The following is a 17726-nucleotide window of genomic DNA, read 5'->3' as shown; positions in this document are numbered from 1 at the left end:
AACATACTGTTAATATTTCATTTAAAAAGCTGTGTGTGTGTGACACGTGTTTGTTATACAGATGGGGGAGTGGGCAGGAGCAGAGGAGGAGGAACAAGTGACAGAATCACAAAGCAGAGACAGCAAAATGTAAATAATGGTCAATCTGGTTAAGGGTACACAGAAGTTCCTGAACTATTCTTTTAATTTTTCTGTAAATTTGAGTGTATCAGAATTAAAAGTTACCAAAAATACGGCTTAAAATTTCTTTTCAAAGAAATGAAAGCTAAATTTATTACCAACAGATGTTCAGAAAAGGCATTTATAAGGGATTGTACTTCAATAAAGAAATACAATAATCCCAGAAGGAAGGTCTGAATGGAGAGCAAAGAAATGATAAGCCTATGGATAAATCCAAACACACATTGGCTGGAGAAAACAATGCAAATAAATAATATTCAAATTATGGGACAGAAAAGCAAAAAAGGCCAAACATGACTTAAAATCAAGAAGCCAAGAAAGAAAAGACTGATTAACTACAAAAGATTTTAAAAGCTTCTACACAGCAAAACAAAACAAAAAAACCCCACCATGGGGGCTTCCCTGGTGGTACAATGGTTAAGAATCCGCCTGACAATGCAGGGGACACGGGTTCGAGCCCTGGTCTGGGAAGATCCCACATGCCACGGAGCAACTAAGCCCGTGAGCCACAACTACTGAGCCCGCGTGCCACAACTACTGAAGCCCTTGTGCCTAGATCCCGTGCTCCACAACAAGGGAAGCCACCACATTGAGACGCCCACGCACCACAACTAAGAGTAGCCCGTGCTCTGCAACTAGAGAAAGCCCGCACACAGCAACAAAGACCCAACAAAGCCAAAAATAAATAAATTAAATAAATAAATTTTTAAAAAAACCACCATGAAAGAAAGTCACTTTGTGAATATTGTTATTATGGTCCTTATTCTCTAATATTGTTATATATATAACCAGATCCTGCAGGACTCCTTGACAGCAAAGACTTTTGGTTTTGGAGTTGAGGGAGGCCGGGCAGACAGAAAGTCATATGTTGGGGGGTGGGTAGTGAAACTGGCAAAGCAGACAGAGGCGGTAGGGTTTCTAACAGGGGCACTACTGGCATCTGGGTGGGATAATTCCTCGTTGGACAGGAGAGTCCCATGCATTGCAGGACATTTACCATCCATGGCCCAGGCCAAAAGCTCCCCTGAATCACTGTGACAGTCAAAAAGTATCCCTGCATATTTCCAATTGCCTGCTGAGTATGGCACCCCTCATGGAGGACCACTGGATTGGATGCTAAAGGCTCCTATGTGTCACTCATAAGGAATTTGGATTTTATCATGAGGCAAAAGAACCATTGAAGGATTTTTAAGCAGGGAAGCAATACAATCAGGCTTTCATTTTATAAAGATCAGTCTGGCAGCAGTGAGGAAAAAAGATTGGCGAGGAACCAGATTAGAAATAAGGAAAACAATTATGAAGCAACAACAGTAATCAGTATAGGGGAATGGAGAAAGGGAAGATCACCGCAGTCGTCTTATTTAGGCTTGGGATACCTATGGTACAGTCAAGGGACAGTCAAGTAGAGCTATCCTTAGAGAAGTGAGTATACACATCAAGGGGGAGGCAAAAGGAGAGAGGGAGGGATCTAGCTAGATACATATTTTTTTCCCAATGTTTATAAGTGCACTTCTATTTAAATCCTACCCTCCACCCCTACACTAAGAAAAAACTTACCTGGCTCTCCCAACTGGTAAAGCAAGTGGTCCAACATTTTCACCAGTAGAGAAATCAGAAATAGCAGTTTCTTCAGACTGTAGTTCTTCAACATGACTTGTTTCTTCCTTTTCTAAAGGCTTTAAAAATGTTTAATTATTTAACCAGCTAAAAGAACACTTAAGGTAACAGTCAACTCTTCACTATGCTAGAACATAACGTACTGATTTCTAAACGCTTAAGCACAAAATGATTGGGTTATGACAAGAATCATAGCTACAAACCAATTTGGTACCAATAAATCACCGTCAGAAGCATTTCCACTGTCCTATAAAGATATTGATCTAAGTTGCTACTGATAAAGGAAGTATCTGGTACCATCAGAAAAGGAAGTGCTCTACCACGTACAAAATGATGTACAAACACCAAGGGAAACCCCTGGAAGACTCCCTGATTTTGTCACTCCACAAACTTGAAGGTTCACAGCCCTTACTCCTTAAGTCTATTCCTCTTAGGGCTATCAGCTCTCATTTGTGTTTCTGATATCCATGTGTTTAAGTAGTTAAAAAGTTCAGTTCTGCCAATAATAACAATAATTTTACGAATTAACATTTCCTGAGCATGTACTATGTACCAGTACTGTTCCAAGCTTTCTTTCATTTTTCATAAAAACCCTGAGATACATACTATTATTAACCCTGTTTTATTGACCGGAAAACTGAGCTAGTGAATAGCTGAATAGCTTGCCTAGAATAACACAGCTGCTGAGCGGCAAAACTAACATTTGAATTTAGGTAGTCTGACTTCAAAACTCAAGTTCTTATCCACTAAGCTCTTCTAGCAGTAAATACTTAATAGGTATCTGACCTAGATGTTTCCTCAACTTTGAATTTCTTCTGCCAGATTCCAGATTTTATTCCCTTTCAGGCCTGGGTTTCCAAATAGTTCCTAGAAGTATCCAAGAAATGTCATTTTTCCTTCCGTTCTACTTTTCAATATCCATCTACCTAAAACTCATGCTTTAAGCTCTACTGATCTTTGTAGAAATAAAGCCCATTTTAATTGTTCCCCAGCCAAAAACGCCAGGTAACTCCTCACAACTCCAAGCTGCATCCTCACTAGTAGCCCAACCAATTTCCACAAATTCCTCTGCTCATCTTTACCTTTTCCCAGATAACTCATCTTCACCCGACCAACTTCATTTTTTCAGCTTTTGCTCAACAAACATTTTCCCTTCTATGGGAAAAGTCTAAATTCAACCACATAATTCACCTATAATTATTTTCCAAGCATCTGTCCACCACTGATAAGCATCATTAATACAAAAGACAAATAAATATGTCCCCTCCTCAGAAAGAAGTTTCTGTGTGTATCTAAAATAAAGAGCTCTCTGTTCATTCATCTCAATCCCGGTCCAGACAGCATGTGGGCCCTAAAGCAAAGATATTCCTTCTAAAGGAACATCCACTTTCCCCTATTAGATCCTGTTCCTATCTACTTCGGGAAAAAATATACCCAAGAATGGGTCCTGGCCCCAAAGCAACTGTGTAATGTGACAGCATTATCAGCACTCAGTTAACATCACTGTTACTGCTCTGCCAAAACAGTTCCCAAACTTCAAACACAGAGGTGCGGTGTGCAGGGCAGAACTAGAGATGCACATGTAGAGAACAAACGTATGGACACCAAGCAGGGAAAGTGGCGGGGGTCGGGGGAGTGGATGAACTGGGAGATTGGGATTGACATGTATACACTAATATGTATAAAATAGATAACTAATAAGAACAATAAGTAAAATAAAATTCAAAAATTGAAAAAAAAAGAAAAAAACCCACAAAAGTGTAAGGCTGTAATTATAAAGTGATGCAAAAAATAAGAAGTCTCCTCTTGTTACATTTAACAAGCAAAAATTAAAGTAGAAATTTACGAGTCATAGCTACTTATGCTGTGCTGTTCAAAACAGTAGCCACCCACCAAGCCACATGTGGCTTTTGAGCACCTGAAATGTGGCCAGATCAAACTGAGATTTAAGTGTAAAATACATACCAGATTTTAAAGACGTAGTATGGAAAAAAGAACTTAAAATCTCATTAATGATTTTTATATGAATTAGGTATTGAAATGATAACATTAGATAAATTAGATTAAATAAAAGCATTATTAAACATAATTTCAGACCCAGCAATCCCACTCCTAGCCAGTTACAGTAAAGAAAACTGTGCTCACATAAAACTCTGTATAAAAATGATTATAGTAGCTCTATTAGTGATCGTTGAAGACTGAAAACAACCCAAATGTCCTTCAAAGGATGAATGGGTAAAGAAACTGTGGTACATCCATACCACAGAATACTACTCAGCAGTTAAAAGAAATGAACCATTAATACACAACTTGAATGAATCTCAAAGGCATTATTACACTGAGTGAAAGAAGCCAGACTCAAAAGGTTACACACTTTTGTATGATTCCATTCATGACATTCTTAAGAAGATAAAGTTACAGTGAGGGAGAAGAGGGAATGATTTTTTTTTTTTGAATTGTTGAATTTTACTTTATTTTTTTATACAGCAAGTTCTTATTAGTTATCCATTTTATAGAGGGAATGATTTTAAAGGGATAGCACGAGGGAGTTTTTTGGGGTGATGGAACTGTTTTGTGTTCTGATTATGATGGTGATTACCAGATTGTAGACATGTGTTAAAATTCACACAACTGAACAACAAAAGAAAAAGTCAATTTTACAGTATGAAAATTAATTACCTTTTTTTTGCAATGAGGCTACCAGAAAATTTTTAATTACGTATGTGGTTCACATTATCTCTCTGTTGGACAGCACTGTACTTACTACTAAAAGATATTAGAATCCACTGTCACTAACATGCTGATAAGAAAATGTGTACATCTGAGATTATCCACAAGACACCAAATTTGGCTGTTAAGAATTAACCACAAAGCCCAAGCACTACTTACCACTTTTTCCACAATGAATACTGTGTCATTTTCATTTAGAATATTTTTCAAAGGGTTTGGTTGGCCTTTGCTGATCAACTGCACTTGAACATCAGCCTATTAAAAATGGATTAAGGTCCAGCAATGTTATAGATACACACATATATATGTACAAATACTTAAACACATAAAGACCAGTTCTATGCAAGTAACTGGAAAAGAGAATTTGAACAAGATGTAATGTTTTCAAAATATAATTTCATTTATTCTTTGCCCATGTTGTTTTTCATGTTGAGAAAATCTAGCTGGGGAATTCTCTGGCGGTTGAGTGGTTAGGACTCTGCACTTTCACTGCCGAGGGCGCGGGTTCAATCCCTGGTCGGAGAACTAAGATCCCTGCAAGCTGTGGCATGGGCAAAAAAAAAAAAATTCTAGCTCTTATATCTGTTATCTCTGTGCTTCAAGGCCCACCTAAAGAGCACCCTGTCTTGTAAGACCTTTTGATTAGGATCACACTGACATCCTCTTCCCCTAATCATATTGGATTTAATGTTATGAACCATAAAATTAGCTCTTTACTAAATATTATCTTTTTTTCTGATTGTACTATGGAATTTAGAACTTTATCAGTTTATAGGAACTGCATATTTCTTCATTCCAATTGCAATAAACATTTATTGTAGAAAAGTTTGAAAACAGGTAGCTAAAAGAGATTTTTTAAAACTCATCTATAATTCTACTAGCCAGAGTAGTCACTACTATTATTAGCCTTTTTGGTGTATATTTTGCCTGATCTTTTTCCAGACATATAAATAAATCTATTTAAAGAGAAACATATCGGGACTTCCCTGGTGGTGCAGTGGTTAAGAATCTGCCTGCCAATGTAGGAGACACAGGTTCGATCCCTGGTCGGGGAAGATTCCACAGGCCACAGAGCACCTAAGCCTGCGAACCACAACTACTGAGCCCGCATGCCACAACTACTGAAGCCTGCGTGCCTAGAGCCCATGCTCCACAACAAGAGAAGCCACCACAGTGAGAAGCCCGCGCAGAGTAGCCCTGCAGAAGCTACTCTTCTGCAACGAAGAGTAGCCCACGCTCGCCGCAATTAGAGAAAGCCTGCGTGCAGCAACAAAGACCCAATTCAGCCAAAATAAATAAATAATAAATAAATAAATAAAATAAAATAATAGAAATATATCTGTTATTTTGATAACTCAATAGGATTTTGCTTAAAAAATAAATAGAACATTCTAATGGTTTCATATCATGAACTTCTTTCCATGCCATTAAATGTTCTTAGGCTGTCTAGTACCATGGATCTACCATCACATAATTCCATATTATTCAACATTTGGGTATTTTCAAGTTATATGCTATAACAAACAATTGATAATGGACATCCTTTAAGTACTTTAAGATGAATATCTAAAATCACATTGATATTGTCAAATTGCCTTTCAAATATGTCATACCCACATATTTGCATCCCCATCACTTAGGTCAACACATTACTTTCATTGTTTATTTTTACCTTTGTTATTGTTTTAATTTTCATTTATTTGATCACTAATGAGAGTGAACAGCCTCTAATATTATTATTATTGACAAATATCTCTCACTATTTGAAACTATTTCTTAGTTTGGATATTGAAGCATTTAGATACCAAGTTCAGAGAGCAAAGGATGCTTTGTAATTCTGATCTACTAAGTTCTTGATCAAGTACTGTTGTGGGTAGAATTAAGTCCTCCCAAAAGATAAGCTGAAGTCCTAACCTCTGATTCCTCTGAATGTGACCTTATTTGGAAATAGGATCTTTGCAAATGTAATCAAATTAAGATGAAGACTAACTAGGTTGGGGGGGGCATGGCCCCAAACCCAATGACTGGTATATTTACAAGGAGAGAGAGATTTAGAGACATAGACACACAGGGAGAATGCCATGTGCTGACAAAGGCAGGTATTTCAACAAGCCAGGAAACATCAAGGATTGTTGGAAACTACCAGAAGCTAGGATGAGGCAAGGAAGGATCCTTTCATAGAGACTTCAGCTGGAACAAAGCCCTGCTGACACCTTGATTTCAGACTCCTAGTCCCCAGAACTGTGAGAGAATACATTTCTCATGTTTTAAGAAACCTAGTGTGTAGTACATTGTTACAGCAGCCGTAGGAAACTAATAGAGGTACCAACTGGTAATAATTCAGATAGGGAGGGATTAATAATACATTTACTTGGATATATTTGATTTTTGAGTTTGGTTAGTGAGAATTCAGAGAGTAAGAGATAACTATACAGTTGGCCATTGAAGAACACAGGTTTTAACTGTATGGGTCCACTTATACACAAATTTTTTTCAACAGTAAACGCTATAGTACTACATGACCAACTGTCGGTTGAATCCACAGATGTAGAACCTCGGATATGGAGGAAACACATATAGGGAGAGTCCACCATAAAGTTATAATCAGATTTTTACTGTAGAGGGCCAGCACCCTTATCCCCTTTGTTGTTCAAGGGTCAACAGTATTTGTATTTTTCTTTCTGTGGTTACTTATTTGTATCCTTTGCCTATTCTTCTATTATGATTGTCTGTTTTCCTTATTGATTTTAAGAGCTTTTTATATATTTTACACACATAGATATTAGCCCATTTATGACTATTTCTCCTCAGCTCATCTTTTAGAATATAAATTTTAGTTTGCTAATTGTTTTAAGGGATTAAGTTCTATGGGGAGTTTACCTATGGAACATGTGGCATATATTAGATGCTTAAATTTAATAAATTCATGAATGTTCATAGCAGCTTTATTCATAATTATCAAAAATTGGAAACAATCCAAGTGTCTATCAACTGGCAAAACAGTGGAATAGTACTCAACAATAAAAAGGAATGAACTACTGATACACACAACAACACAGTTGAATCTCAAATGCATTACATACTCATTGAGAGAAGCCTGACCCAAAAGGCTACAAACTATATGGTTTTGTTTATATGACATTCTGGAAAAGGCAATAAAGAAGACAGAAAACAGAGATATAAAACAGATTAGTAGCTGCCAGGGAACAGGGGAAACGGTTGACTATAAAGGGACATGAGGGGATTTTTTGGAGGTGATAGCAATGTTCTTGATTATGGGGGTAGTTATATGACTAAATGCATTTGTAAAAATTCATAGAACTGTACTCTAAAAGGGTGAAATTTAGTCTACGTAAATTAACTTCAGTAAACTCAACTTTTAAAAGCTCAAAATTTTAGGATGATTGAGTTGTTTAAAAACCAGATAAAATGTTCATACCTCATAGATAAATGGATCTTTACAGATTCCTTTCTTTTCTTCATCAAATTCCCTGAAATGCAGAACCACATGTGAAAAATAGAGCTATAGTATTCTGTCATTTAAACTCAGGAGCTAGTCATTACTTTCTCCAAGAGAAAAGCAAAATACAAAGTATTCATGGCAGTCCTAAGGCATAGTTGAGAAGGGAGAAAAAAGCAGAAAAAGAGTATTAGGTTAACAAGGAAAAAAAAAGAGATGTGATATTGATTAATAGACAGCTGCCCCAAAGTGGGTACTACTGCTTCTCAGAGGCAGCAGGAAATTAGGTTGCCTATCTCTACTCTTGTAACTTTTAAAACACAGTACCAATTACTATTAAAGTGTAAGTTACTACATGACTTTTGGGAAGTAAAAATGACTGGATTCTGACCTGCCACTGAATCAGCGGGTAACCATGGAGAAGTTATTTAAGGGTCCCAGGTCTTGGATTTCTATTGCTAAAATGGAAGAATCTATCCTCCCTGTTTTCATGAGCTGTCACTAAAAAATTAGTAAATTTGATAATGCTAAAGCATTTCCTTTTTAAAATGTAAGCACAAAACTCTAAGATACTTCATAATTATCATTTTATTCAAGAAAGTTGATCCCAAAGCATGTAAACTATTAGCCATTAACATACCAAAATGCATATCAGCCTGATCTACACTCTGAAAGAGAAAAGAATCTTTAGAGTCCCAAAGGAACCCAACAGAATGGTTTCACGATACCATTTATTGTTTGATCCACTCTATAACTCACTGAAATAAAAACTATGACTCACATTTTGGACAAGATTGTGACTTATTCTTAAAGAAGTTTAACTTTTATGTATGTATAACTCAGGGATGTTATTCAATCAATCATTCAAGAATCATGTCACCAGTATGTGTATTATGGGCAGGCACTCTGTAGACAAAAAAGTTGCCTGCCATTCTGGTAAACACCGAATGCTGCCCACCATAAAACCATCAGCCACGGCAGCCACCCTGGTGCACCCTGAGGGGAATTCAGGATGCAGAAAAACAGGATACTGGCCCTAGACAGTTAGGATGCGTATCAAAGGAATAATTTCAATGAGTCCAGACTCACATCTTCCCATACATGGAAAAGCACTAAAATCACTAACTTGAGATGTCTGTTCTTGTGATTAGTAGTAAACTTTTGATGTTCAGCTACTTTTTTGTTTTGTTTTGCTTTGTTTTTGTTTGTATATTCCCCCAGCAAAAACTCCTATATATTCTGGCTACTCCCTTACCTCTTTGGAACAGTTCTTCAGAGCTATCTGAGAAGCTGATTCCCAGGCTATAGTCCTCAGTAAGGTCCCCAAATAACATAACTTTTGGGTTTTGGTTTTTTTTTAGTCAACAATTCTTTTTTTTCTTTTCCACACACACACACACACACACACACACACACAGACACACTGTATTTTATTTTTACAAGAGACAGACTGACACCAAGCATTGTAAATGGATGACCACAGCAAAAGCAACCATGATTGCAATTACCAAACACGAAACACACTCATACTATGTCATAATATTTAGTCAACAATTCTTACTAAATGTCCAAGATATAAAACAAATGCATAGCCCCTGTTTCACAGTCTTGACTGCAGTCCAACTAGCAAACCAACAATTGCAATACAGGGTGATGAGTCCCAACAGAGGGGAGTGTGGGGTACTGTCGTGGCCCAAAGGAAGAGGTTCTGCTAGAGGGCTTGAACTGTATGCTGAAAGCCAAGAGGAGCTCACTATAAGATTTTAAATGAGAAAGATCTCCCTGACCTCCTGATGTGGAGGCTATAAACTTGGAGGCCAGGAAAATAGCTGTGAATAACTTGTAGTCCTTCAAAAAAGTGCTGATGCTGAACAAAAGCAGTAGGGACGGAGGGAGAACAAGGGCACCTGGTGACTGACTAGATGGGACAGGGGTGGGTGGCAGTGGAAAAGAGAACCAAGTGACAGTCTTGGGCTTGGAACTCTTAACTCATAGACAGAATTCAGGAGACTGTCAGGTTGTGGGGAATAGATGAATTCAGTTTCACAGACGTTGAGTTTGAGGTCTCATTTGGAAATTTCCAGTAGGCAGGTAGCTACAAAGGCAGTGTGAGGGATACAGGTGGAGAGAAAGACTAACACCTGTGAAATAATTAGGAAATGCAAAAGATCTAAATAAAGTTGTATCAACAAGGCACTGGTTAAATAAACATAAAACAGCCATACGATGAAATATTATATAACCGTTAAAAACAATGAGATGTATAAGCTCTCATACTGAAAGCTATCCAAGACATTGTTTAAGAAAAAAAAGAAAGAAAGAAAGTTAGTGATCTTTCTATAATGTTGAAAAACCTGACTAGCATTACCACTTTTGTAAGCAGGAAATAAAAGCAATGAAGACAAATAATGAAAAAGTATGTCATTTAGAAAAGAAGCGGTTAGATTACAACAGTTATCAAAGTGTCAGGCCCGCAGCATCTGTTTCACCTGCAATTGGTTAGAAAGGGAAATTCTTTAGCCCCACCCCAGACCTACTAAATGAGAAACCCTGGAAGGGGGCCCAGCAATACGTTTTGGCAACCTGCCAGGTGATAGTGCTTCATGCTCAAATTTGAGAACTACTGGATTCGATTTTTATGTTGGATACAGAACTGGATGGAATCCCCTTTAGTACTAGTGTTCACTATACGAATAAAACGAAGTCTTAAGAGCACTGTGAAACAAAGGTGCTTTAAAGAGCCGACACACCATCACGTTATCATTATAACTGTTGCTCATATAACTATCTTGAATAGACTATAACAACATGTTTCACGCCAGCCAGGCTTTAAACAGGTGAAGGATGTCAACATCTAGTTTTCTCTATCCTGGTAGGTGCCCCGAACATATCACAAGTTGTGTGCATTATAAGAGTGAATAATGTGCCTCTTGGAAAACTTGGCACCTTCCACCTCAGGTGAAAATGTACACATGTTTTCTCCTAAACGAGACTACAAGCAGCAGGGCCTACAGCGCCAACCCCACACTGGAGCAGGTAACTGGCGTCTCCCCAGCTCCCAGCTCCCGGGAAAGCGGACTTCGTCTACAACATTCGCGCCGCTGGAAACTGGCAAGGCGCTAATCCCCAAGGCTGTAGAAAGAGGCTTGGGGCAGGGATCGAGATACCCCGAGGGAGAAATGCTGTCCTCACAGCCAAGACAAAAGCAGGGGCTACTACTCACTGAAGGAGATGAGCGTAAAACTCCTCAGCAGCTCGGTTAGTTCGCGACCACATCCCGCCCCAGTTTGACTGCATCCGAAACCGCCAAACTGAAATACGCGCCAGACGCTGACTTCCGGGGTTATGACCCCCCGCCGGGACTACTTTTACCACCACCCCCTCAACAGGTTACGTTTGTCCACAAAGTTAAACTTGTTTTATAGCATACAGCTGTTTTTCCTGTCCCAATAGTTTTCCATTCCCGTAAAAAAAAGTTAAAATAAGTTGTAACGGTTGAGGGGGAAAAGACACTCGTCTCGCGAGAGTTGGCCTCGCCCCCTTATGGATTACTCCGCGAAAAGGAGTCCCTTGTTTCTAAGTGCTCTTTTTGTCTTTGAAATTCAATAGATACCGTAATTTGACATATATGAAGAAATAATACGCTATTTTTATTTTTTTAGAGTGGTAGAGATATATTTTGTGTCCCTGTATTGGTTTTGAGACAGGGCAGGGTAGGGGACGAGTTGAAGGTTACATACAGAGTGGGAGTGCTAAGCATTTCCTTTTCCTGTGGGAGCCGCCGGGTTGAGAGGAGCGTGGCCTTTTCCTCTCCCCGCCATGGTGAGTGAACGTTCTCTCCGTTGGACCTTTCTCTGCTCTTGGGGCCTGGCAGGAATGGGCTTGGGGGTTCAGGTCATAAAACCTTCATGAGGGGAAGCGAGGAGAAGGAGATGGGGACCACAGGGCGTCTGTGGCTGGGATCTGGGAAGTGAGGCTCTCCGGCAGCCATCTTAGAGGCAACGTGTGCGAGCCGGCGCAGGGCGCGTTTGGAAGCGACACAGGAGGACCCCCAGATCGTTCTCGGGCGCAGAAGGACCTTTGGAATTCTGGCTTCCCTTGGATCTTGAAAGAATGGGTTCCACTGAAGACTTGGAAATTTGCAGGGTCTAAGACTGAGTCTGAGTGAGAGTCAGCTTGGGGTCTTGTATCTCCGTGCCCGGCTTAGTAAGGGATACTTCGTCTTTTGAGAGATTTCGTTAAAGAAAAAACTTGTATTTCCACTTTTTTCCTGAATTATTGTGTGTTCATCTTAAGAATTGCCTCTGAAAGCATTCTGGTCCTCTTTAAAAATTTAATTGTTGTGTATGTACTGCATAGATAACGTCTGTATATGTGCCTTGGGGAGTTGAGTGAACAAAATAGGGAAAAAGCACTATTCTTATGAAGCTTCGATCGTAATTGAGCTGGTCAAAATGCATCGTAATGTTCGAAGCTAGTCAGTGCTGTAGACATAGGAAGTTGGAGAAAAAGCAGCAATTGGGCTTTATAAACAGTGATCAGAGAAACCTGAAGGAGGTGAGTAAGGGTATCTTTAGGTAGAAGACTGGTTACATCTGAGGCAGGACAGGGATGGCCCTGAGTGTAGGCCTGAGCATCTGGAAGAGCATGGAAAGCGAGGTTGTGCAGGTTGTGTACATCCTGCTTGGGATGTTTTCCTTTCAGGTGGTAGGTCTTTGGAGAAGATTGAGCAAGAAGTAACAGGGCTGTTGTTTTTACTAGTAATTTTTGGAACCTGTGTTTGGAATGGGATGAAGGGGGCAAGGATGGATGTTTGGAGGAGTGGAGCCCTGGTAGATTTGCTAACATTTGGGATGAAAGAGTTTGGATGATGGCATTAAATTGCATTTTCAAACCTTACAGTATGGTTTTGATTATTTTGCTTTCTAAGGTCTCATTTAAAAGTTTAATCATAAAGCGTTCTCTTTGAAAACAGTGAAAATTCTGTGGCAGAACTTGAGAATCATAAGTGTCCTTCAAGTATTTACTGATGTTAATAGACCTGATGGTGTGTTGGTAACTTAGCCTTTGTTTTTGGTTTAAGTGTTATCTACCTCATCAAACTCTAGTCTCTTCTGGAACTGAACCGTTAATGCTTCTGTTGGCACGTGAGAAGAGTGCCTCTGACATTGCTTGTCAATATAAATTTTTTTTTATTTTCCCAGGCGTGTGCTCGTCCACTAATATCAGTGTACTCTGAAAAGGGGGAGTCATCTGGCAAAAATGTCACTTTGCCTGCTGTGTTCAAGGCTCCCATTCGACCAGATATTGTGAACTTTGTTCACACCAACTTGCGCAAAAACAACAGACAGCCCTATGCTGTCAGTGAATTAGCAGGTATGGATTTAGATCTTTCCTGGGTTGACTTTTTAAGAGGTACTTAACAGCAGTGATGAAATTTCACTCCATTGGTCCGTGTTTCTGAACCACATGATTTTCCTGGATGTTCTGATGCTGTTTGCTACCGTGTATGGTAGTCAGAATGGTGTGGTTGGGTAGCTAAAACTTGGGTTTCTTCACAATTTCAGGTCATCAAACCAGTGCTGAGTCTTGGGGTACTGGCAGAGCTGTGGCTCGAATTCCCAGGGTTCGAGGTGGCGGCACTCACCGTTCTGGCCAGGGTGCTTTTGGAAATGTATCCTTTGTTTAACCACCTAGACTAGTCAGCTGTGGCATTTAGCAGGCTGGACCTGTCTTTTTCTTGTTAGTAGTTGCAAAATAATTTATGCTGAAGATGCTAGTGTCCAGATTAAACATTTCTCTAGACAGATTTGAAATCTGGAAGATTTTTCCGTCATAATTTTTAAAGCCAACAGGTTTGACAGTAGGAGGTTTTGCTTGCAGTGATGTCGTAATTTGCGCCTTACTCTGTTCTCAGCGACAGTTGCCTGCTGTCAGTAAGCTGGTTCAGAAGGGTGACGAAAATTCTTACTGAGCAAGGCATAACCTGTTTTTATTCCTAAAATTTGAGAAATATGATTCTTAACTGGGAAAACAGATGTGTCGTGGGGGCCGCATGTTTGCACCAACCAAGACCTGGCGACGTTGGCACCGCAGAGTGAATACAACGCAGAAGCGATATGCCATCTGCTCTGCGTTGGCTGCCTCGGCTTTACCAGCGCTGGTCATGTCTAAAGGTTTGTGATATTTTATATTCTAGGAGTCGTATAAAATACCCCTTTTTTTCTCTACCTGACCCTTTTCATTGGTGTTAACAGCCTGTGTACATTCACCTCATCCTAGAGTGTCTGGCTAAATGTCCGTCTGCTAAATACTAGTTATAATCACTTCAGTCTCAATCATCAGTGAATACTATGTATCCAACTCAATCATCAGTGAATACTATGTAACTGGGGGAACTCATTCTAATAAAGTGATGTAGTATATTGTTAGAAAACTTTTCCATTTTGTCATGTTGCTTCCTCTTTTCATTTAACCGTCAAAATGATGAGATTCCACTTCATTGGTCCGTGTTTCTGAAACACATGATATTTGTGGGAATTCTGATTTGGCAAATTGTATACACCATTTTTATTTTGTGGGTTCGATTCAGTTTTTCAAAGGGTGCAGGGTAACCAGGTCACTGTTAATTGGCTTTGTCAGGTCATCGTATAGAGGAAGTTCCTGAACTTCCTTTGGTGGTTGAAGATAAAGTTGAAGGCTACAAGAAGACCAAGGAGGCTGTTTTGCTCCTGAAGAAACTTAAGGCTTGGAATGATATCAAAAAGGTAGATTTTGTGGTCGTTCACACAAATTTGTTGCCAGATTTTAAATTTCAAAAGATTACCGAAGGGGACAGTATAACTAAACCGTAGTGGATGTGAGAGCAAGGACTCTGGAACCATATTACCTGAGTTTGAAACCTGAAATCATTGCTGTGTTAAATTTAGGCAAGTCATTTTTGCCTCTAGTTCGATCATCTGTAAAATGAAGTTTTTTAAACTATGAAGATCTGTTGCAGGGATCATATCTGAATCAAAATACCAAACCTCACTTTGTTAGGTCTACGCCTCGCAGCGAATGAGAGCTGGCAAAGGCAAAATGAGAAACCGTCGCCGTATCCAGCGCAGGGGACCCTGCATCATTTATAATGAGGACAATGGCATCATCAAGGCCTTCAGAAACATCCCTGGTAAATCTTGTACTGCTTACATGTTTTAATTACCCATGCTGTGCAAGCTTACTCAGCTTTTATTATGATGAGATTCCACTTTATGGTCTGTGTTTCTGAAACTTCATGATTTTGTGGAACTTCTGATTCTTGGCTGAATGAATGAGCCATTGATGGTTGAAATTCATGATTAAAATACTTCTTGGGTGCTATAGAGATGATTTGTGTTTCTTCTGTTGAAATACAGGCTCCCTAATTCTTGTTTTCCCTTTAAAAGGAATTACTCTGCTTAATGTAAGCAAACTGAACATTTTGAAACTTGCTCCTGGTGGGCATGTGGGACGTTTCTGCATTTGGACTGAAAGTGCTTTCCGCAAGTTAGATGAGCTGTATGGCACTTGGCGTAAATCCGCCTCCCTCAAGAGTAACTACAAGTGAGTGTAATTCATATATTGAACATGGTGTTTATGCTGTGGATAGTGTTCAAAATTGGTTTGTATATTTTCTAAATAACGATTGTGTTGCCATTTCCTCCTTGTAAACAGATGCAATATGTGGAAATGGTGAGATTCTGAGAAGTGATAGTATAGTGGAAATTCTGATTGTATTCTGTCGAGCTTAAATGATTAAAAGTACTTTTGTTGAGGTTCATGTTCTTTAGTCAGTTACATGAGAAATAGGAGTTGAGCCTCTATAGTCAATGTTTTGTTTTCATTCAGCCTCCCCATGCACAAGATGCTCAATACAGACCTTAGCAGAATCTTGAAAAGCCCAGAGATCCAAAGAGCCCTCCGAGCACCACGGTAAAGTTGTGATATTCACTGTAATTCTTGCCTAGCCTCACACTATTGGATATTTCAGAAATATGGGTAATGTAAATAAACTATAAATATAGTCTCTACCTTTTTATAGCAAGAAGATTCATCGCAGAGTCTTGAAGAAGAATCCACTGAAAAACCTGAGAATCATGTTGAAGCTAAACCCATATGCGAAGACCATGCGCCGGAACACCATTCTTCGCCAGGCCAGGAACGTAAGCAATAATTTGGGTTTTGCTGATATATGTTGAGTTTTTAGAAAGATTTGATTCTTAGATTTTCTTCCTAATTTGTTGCAGCACAAAATCCGGATGGATAGGGCAGCAGCAGCACTAGAAGCCAAATCAGATAAGGGGATTCCAGGCAAGAAGCCTGTGGTGGGAAAGAAGGGAAAGGAGGCTGTTTGCGTTAAGAAGCTGAAGAAGCCGAAGAAGCCAAAGAAGCCTTTGGTGGGAAAAAAGGCTGCAGTAACCAAGAAACCAGCAGCTAAAAAGAAGCCTGCTAAAAAGAAGCCCACAGAAAAGAAGCCCACAGAAAAGAAACCCACCACAGAGGAAAAGAAGGCTGCTGCATAAACTTAAATTTATTTGGTAAAGGTCAAATCATTTTGGACAGCTAATTTTGAATAAAGACCTGATGATCAAAGAGGCAGTGAGAAACATGACTTGGATGTTGTGTGAATCTTGGTTAGAAATTTTTTTACTGACACTTAGTTCTTCATAATTCAATCCTTTTAGTCTATAATTCAAGCCTTTTAAGTCTGGTATAAAATGGAGCCTTGGATTTAGTATAAAATCCACGAAGCTGAATGAGAAGTGGGATGTTCCATAAATCCAGATATAAAATCCACTTTGTAAGTAACAGTGTTTTGAGAAACAGATGGTTAAAAGACTTATCCCAGAAATACACAGAAACTCTTTAGCTCCCCTCTCCCATAAAAAAAACACGTTGGAAGTTCGGTAAAGACCTGACATTTTCAGTAACCACAAGAGGGCAGAATCAGAATACATTTTTTAAAGTATAGCAGTAAGAAACTGACGTTTCCTTCAGAGGTGTCATAACCTGGTGTTAGAATACAGTTGATGGAGGGAATGCTTGCCACCTTTTTGATATTTGGACCCTTGGTATGAAAAGTGCTAGGAGCTTTTTTCACAACTACTTGTGCGTTTTTAGTAGGCATGAATATGTTGACCGAGCATGCTAGTGCGGAGAATGTACCCAAACGTTCGTCCTTCCCTACTTTGTCATGTCAGGGTCTTGTTTTGCATCTGGCTTTGTTCCCGCTGGCAGTCTATCCTTGCATTCATAGATAAGAAATATCAGTTCCTTAGCATGAAAAAACACTGTCCAATTTGTTGAAACACCGCTCTGTCTTTCGCGCTTTAATTTGCGCAGGCCTCTTGGGAAACCCCTTTCATGTGACTGGGAATCCTCGCCTGCCTGGACCTTCAACACAGGGCTCCTGTACCATGCACTATACGCTGGCAATAGTCCCTGCCTTCAAACGCGTCTGCAGGTTTGCGGGAGCGAAAGCAGCCGCCTGACGCACCACCAGTGGAGGGGTGCTAACTGCTGTTCAACTGAAGCACTTGACACATGCTGTTTTAGCATTTTTATCTAGGTCCTTTACAGCTCCAACGCATTTTGCCTTAGGAATCATCATTGGAGTCTAGGTTTTCGGCTTAAACCCCCACTTCGTCCGTGGGCCGAGCTCGCCCGCGGGGGAGCGGCGACCCCAACCGCCAGCAGGAAGCGGCCGCCCTGCCCCAAA

The 17726-nt window shown here is 39.6% G+C and overlaps 2 protein-coding genes across 3 annotated transcripts in view; one reads left to right on the top strand and one right to left on the bottom strand.

Annotated features, from left to right (window-relative positions):
• The window catches only part of ZWILCH (zwilch kinetochore protein), a 38804-nt gene extending 27358 nt beyond the window's left edge, over positions 1 to 11446 (bottom strand). Inside the window, exons 1-4 of one of the 2 annotated variants that reach the window (XM_007448131.1) lie at positions 11211 to 11446; positions 7967 to 8018; positions 4687 to 4782; positions 1738 to 1856 (exon numbers count right to left, since the gene is read on the bottom strand). In XM_007448131.1, coding sequence (XP_007448193.1) covers positions 1738 to 1856; positions 4687 to 4782; positions 7967 to 8018; positions 11211 to 11284 — 341 coding nt within the window. In that variant the 5' untranslated portion in view covers positions 11285 to 11446. The remainder of the gene's footprint in view (positions 1 to 1737; positions 1857 to 4686; positions 4783 to 7966; positions 8019 to 11210) is intronic. The other variant, XM_007448132.1, reaches the window with a different exon arrangement.
• Positions 11333 to 16530, top strand: RPL4 (ribosomal protein L4). Its single transcript, XM_007448143.1, has 11 exons — positions 11333 to 11381; positions 11766 to 11809; positions 13192 to 13363; positions 13555 to 13661; positions 14025 to 14163; positions 14630 to 14754; positions 15029 to 15158; positions 15415 to 15571; positions 15857 to 15940; positions 16050 to 16170; positions 16255 to 16530. Exons 1-11 carry the CDS (start codon positions 11333 to 11335, stop codon positions 16528 to 16530), a joined length of 1404 nt encoding a protein of 467 aa, XP_007448205.1.
• Positions 16531 to 17726: the final 1196 nt, after the last annotated feature.

Source organism: Lipotes vexillifer, unplaced genomic scaffold, assembly GCF_000442215.2.
Source record: "Lipotes vexillifer unplaced genomic scaffold, Lipotes_vexillifer_v1.1 scaffold713, whole genome shotgun sequence".
NCBI lineage: Eukaryota > Metazoa > Chordata > Mammalia > Artiodactyla > Lipotidae > Lipotes > Lipotes vexillifer.
The sequence above is the reverse complement of the archived record's forward strand: the minus strand, read 5'-3'. Positions and strand labels throughout refer to the sequence as shown.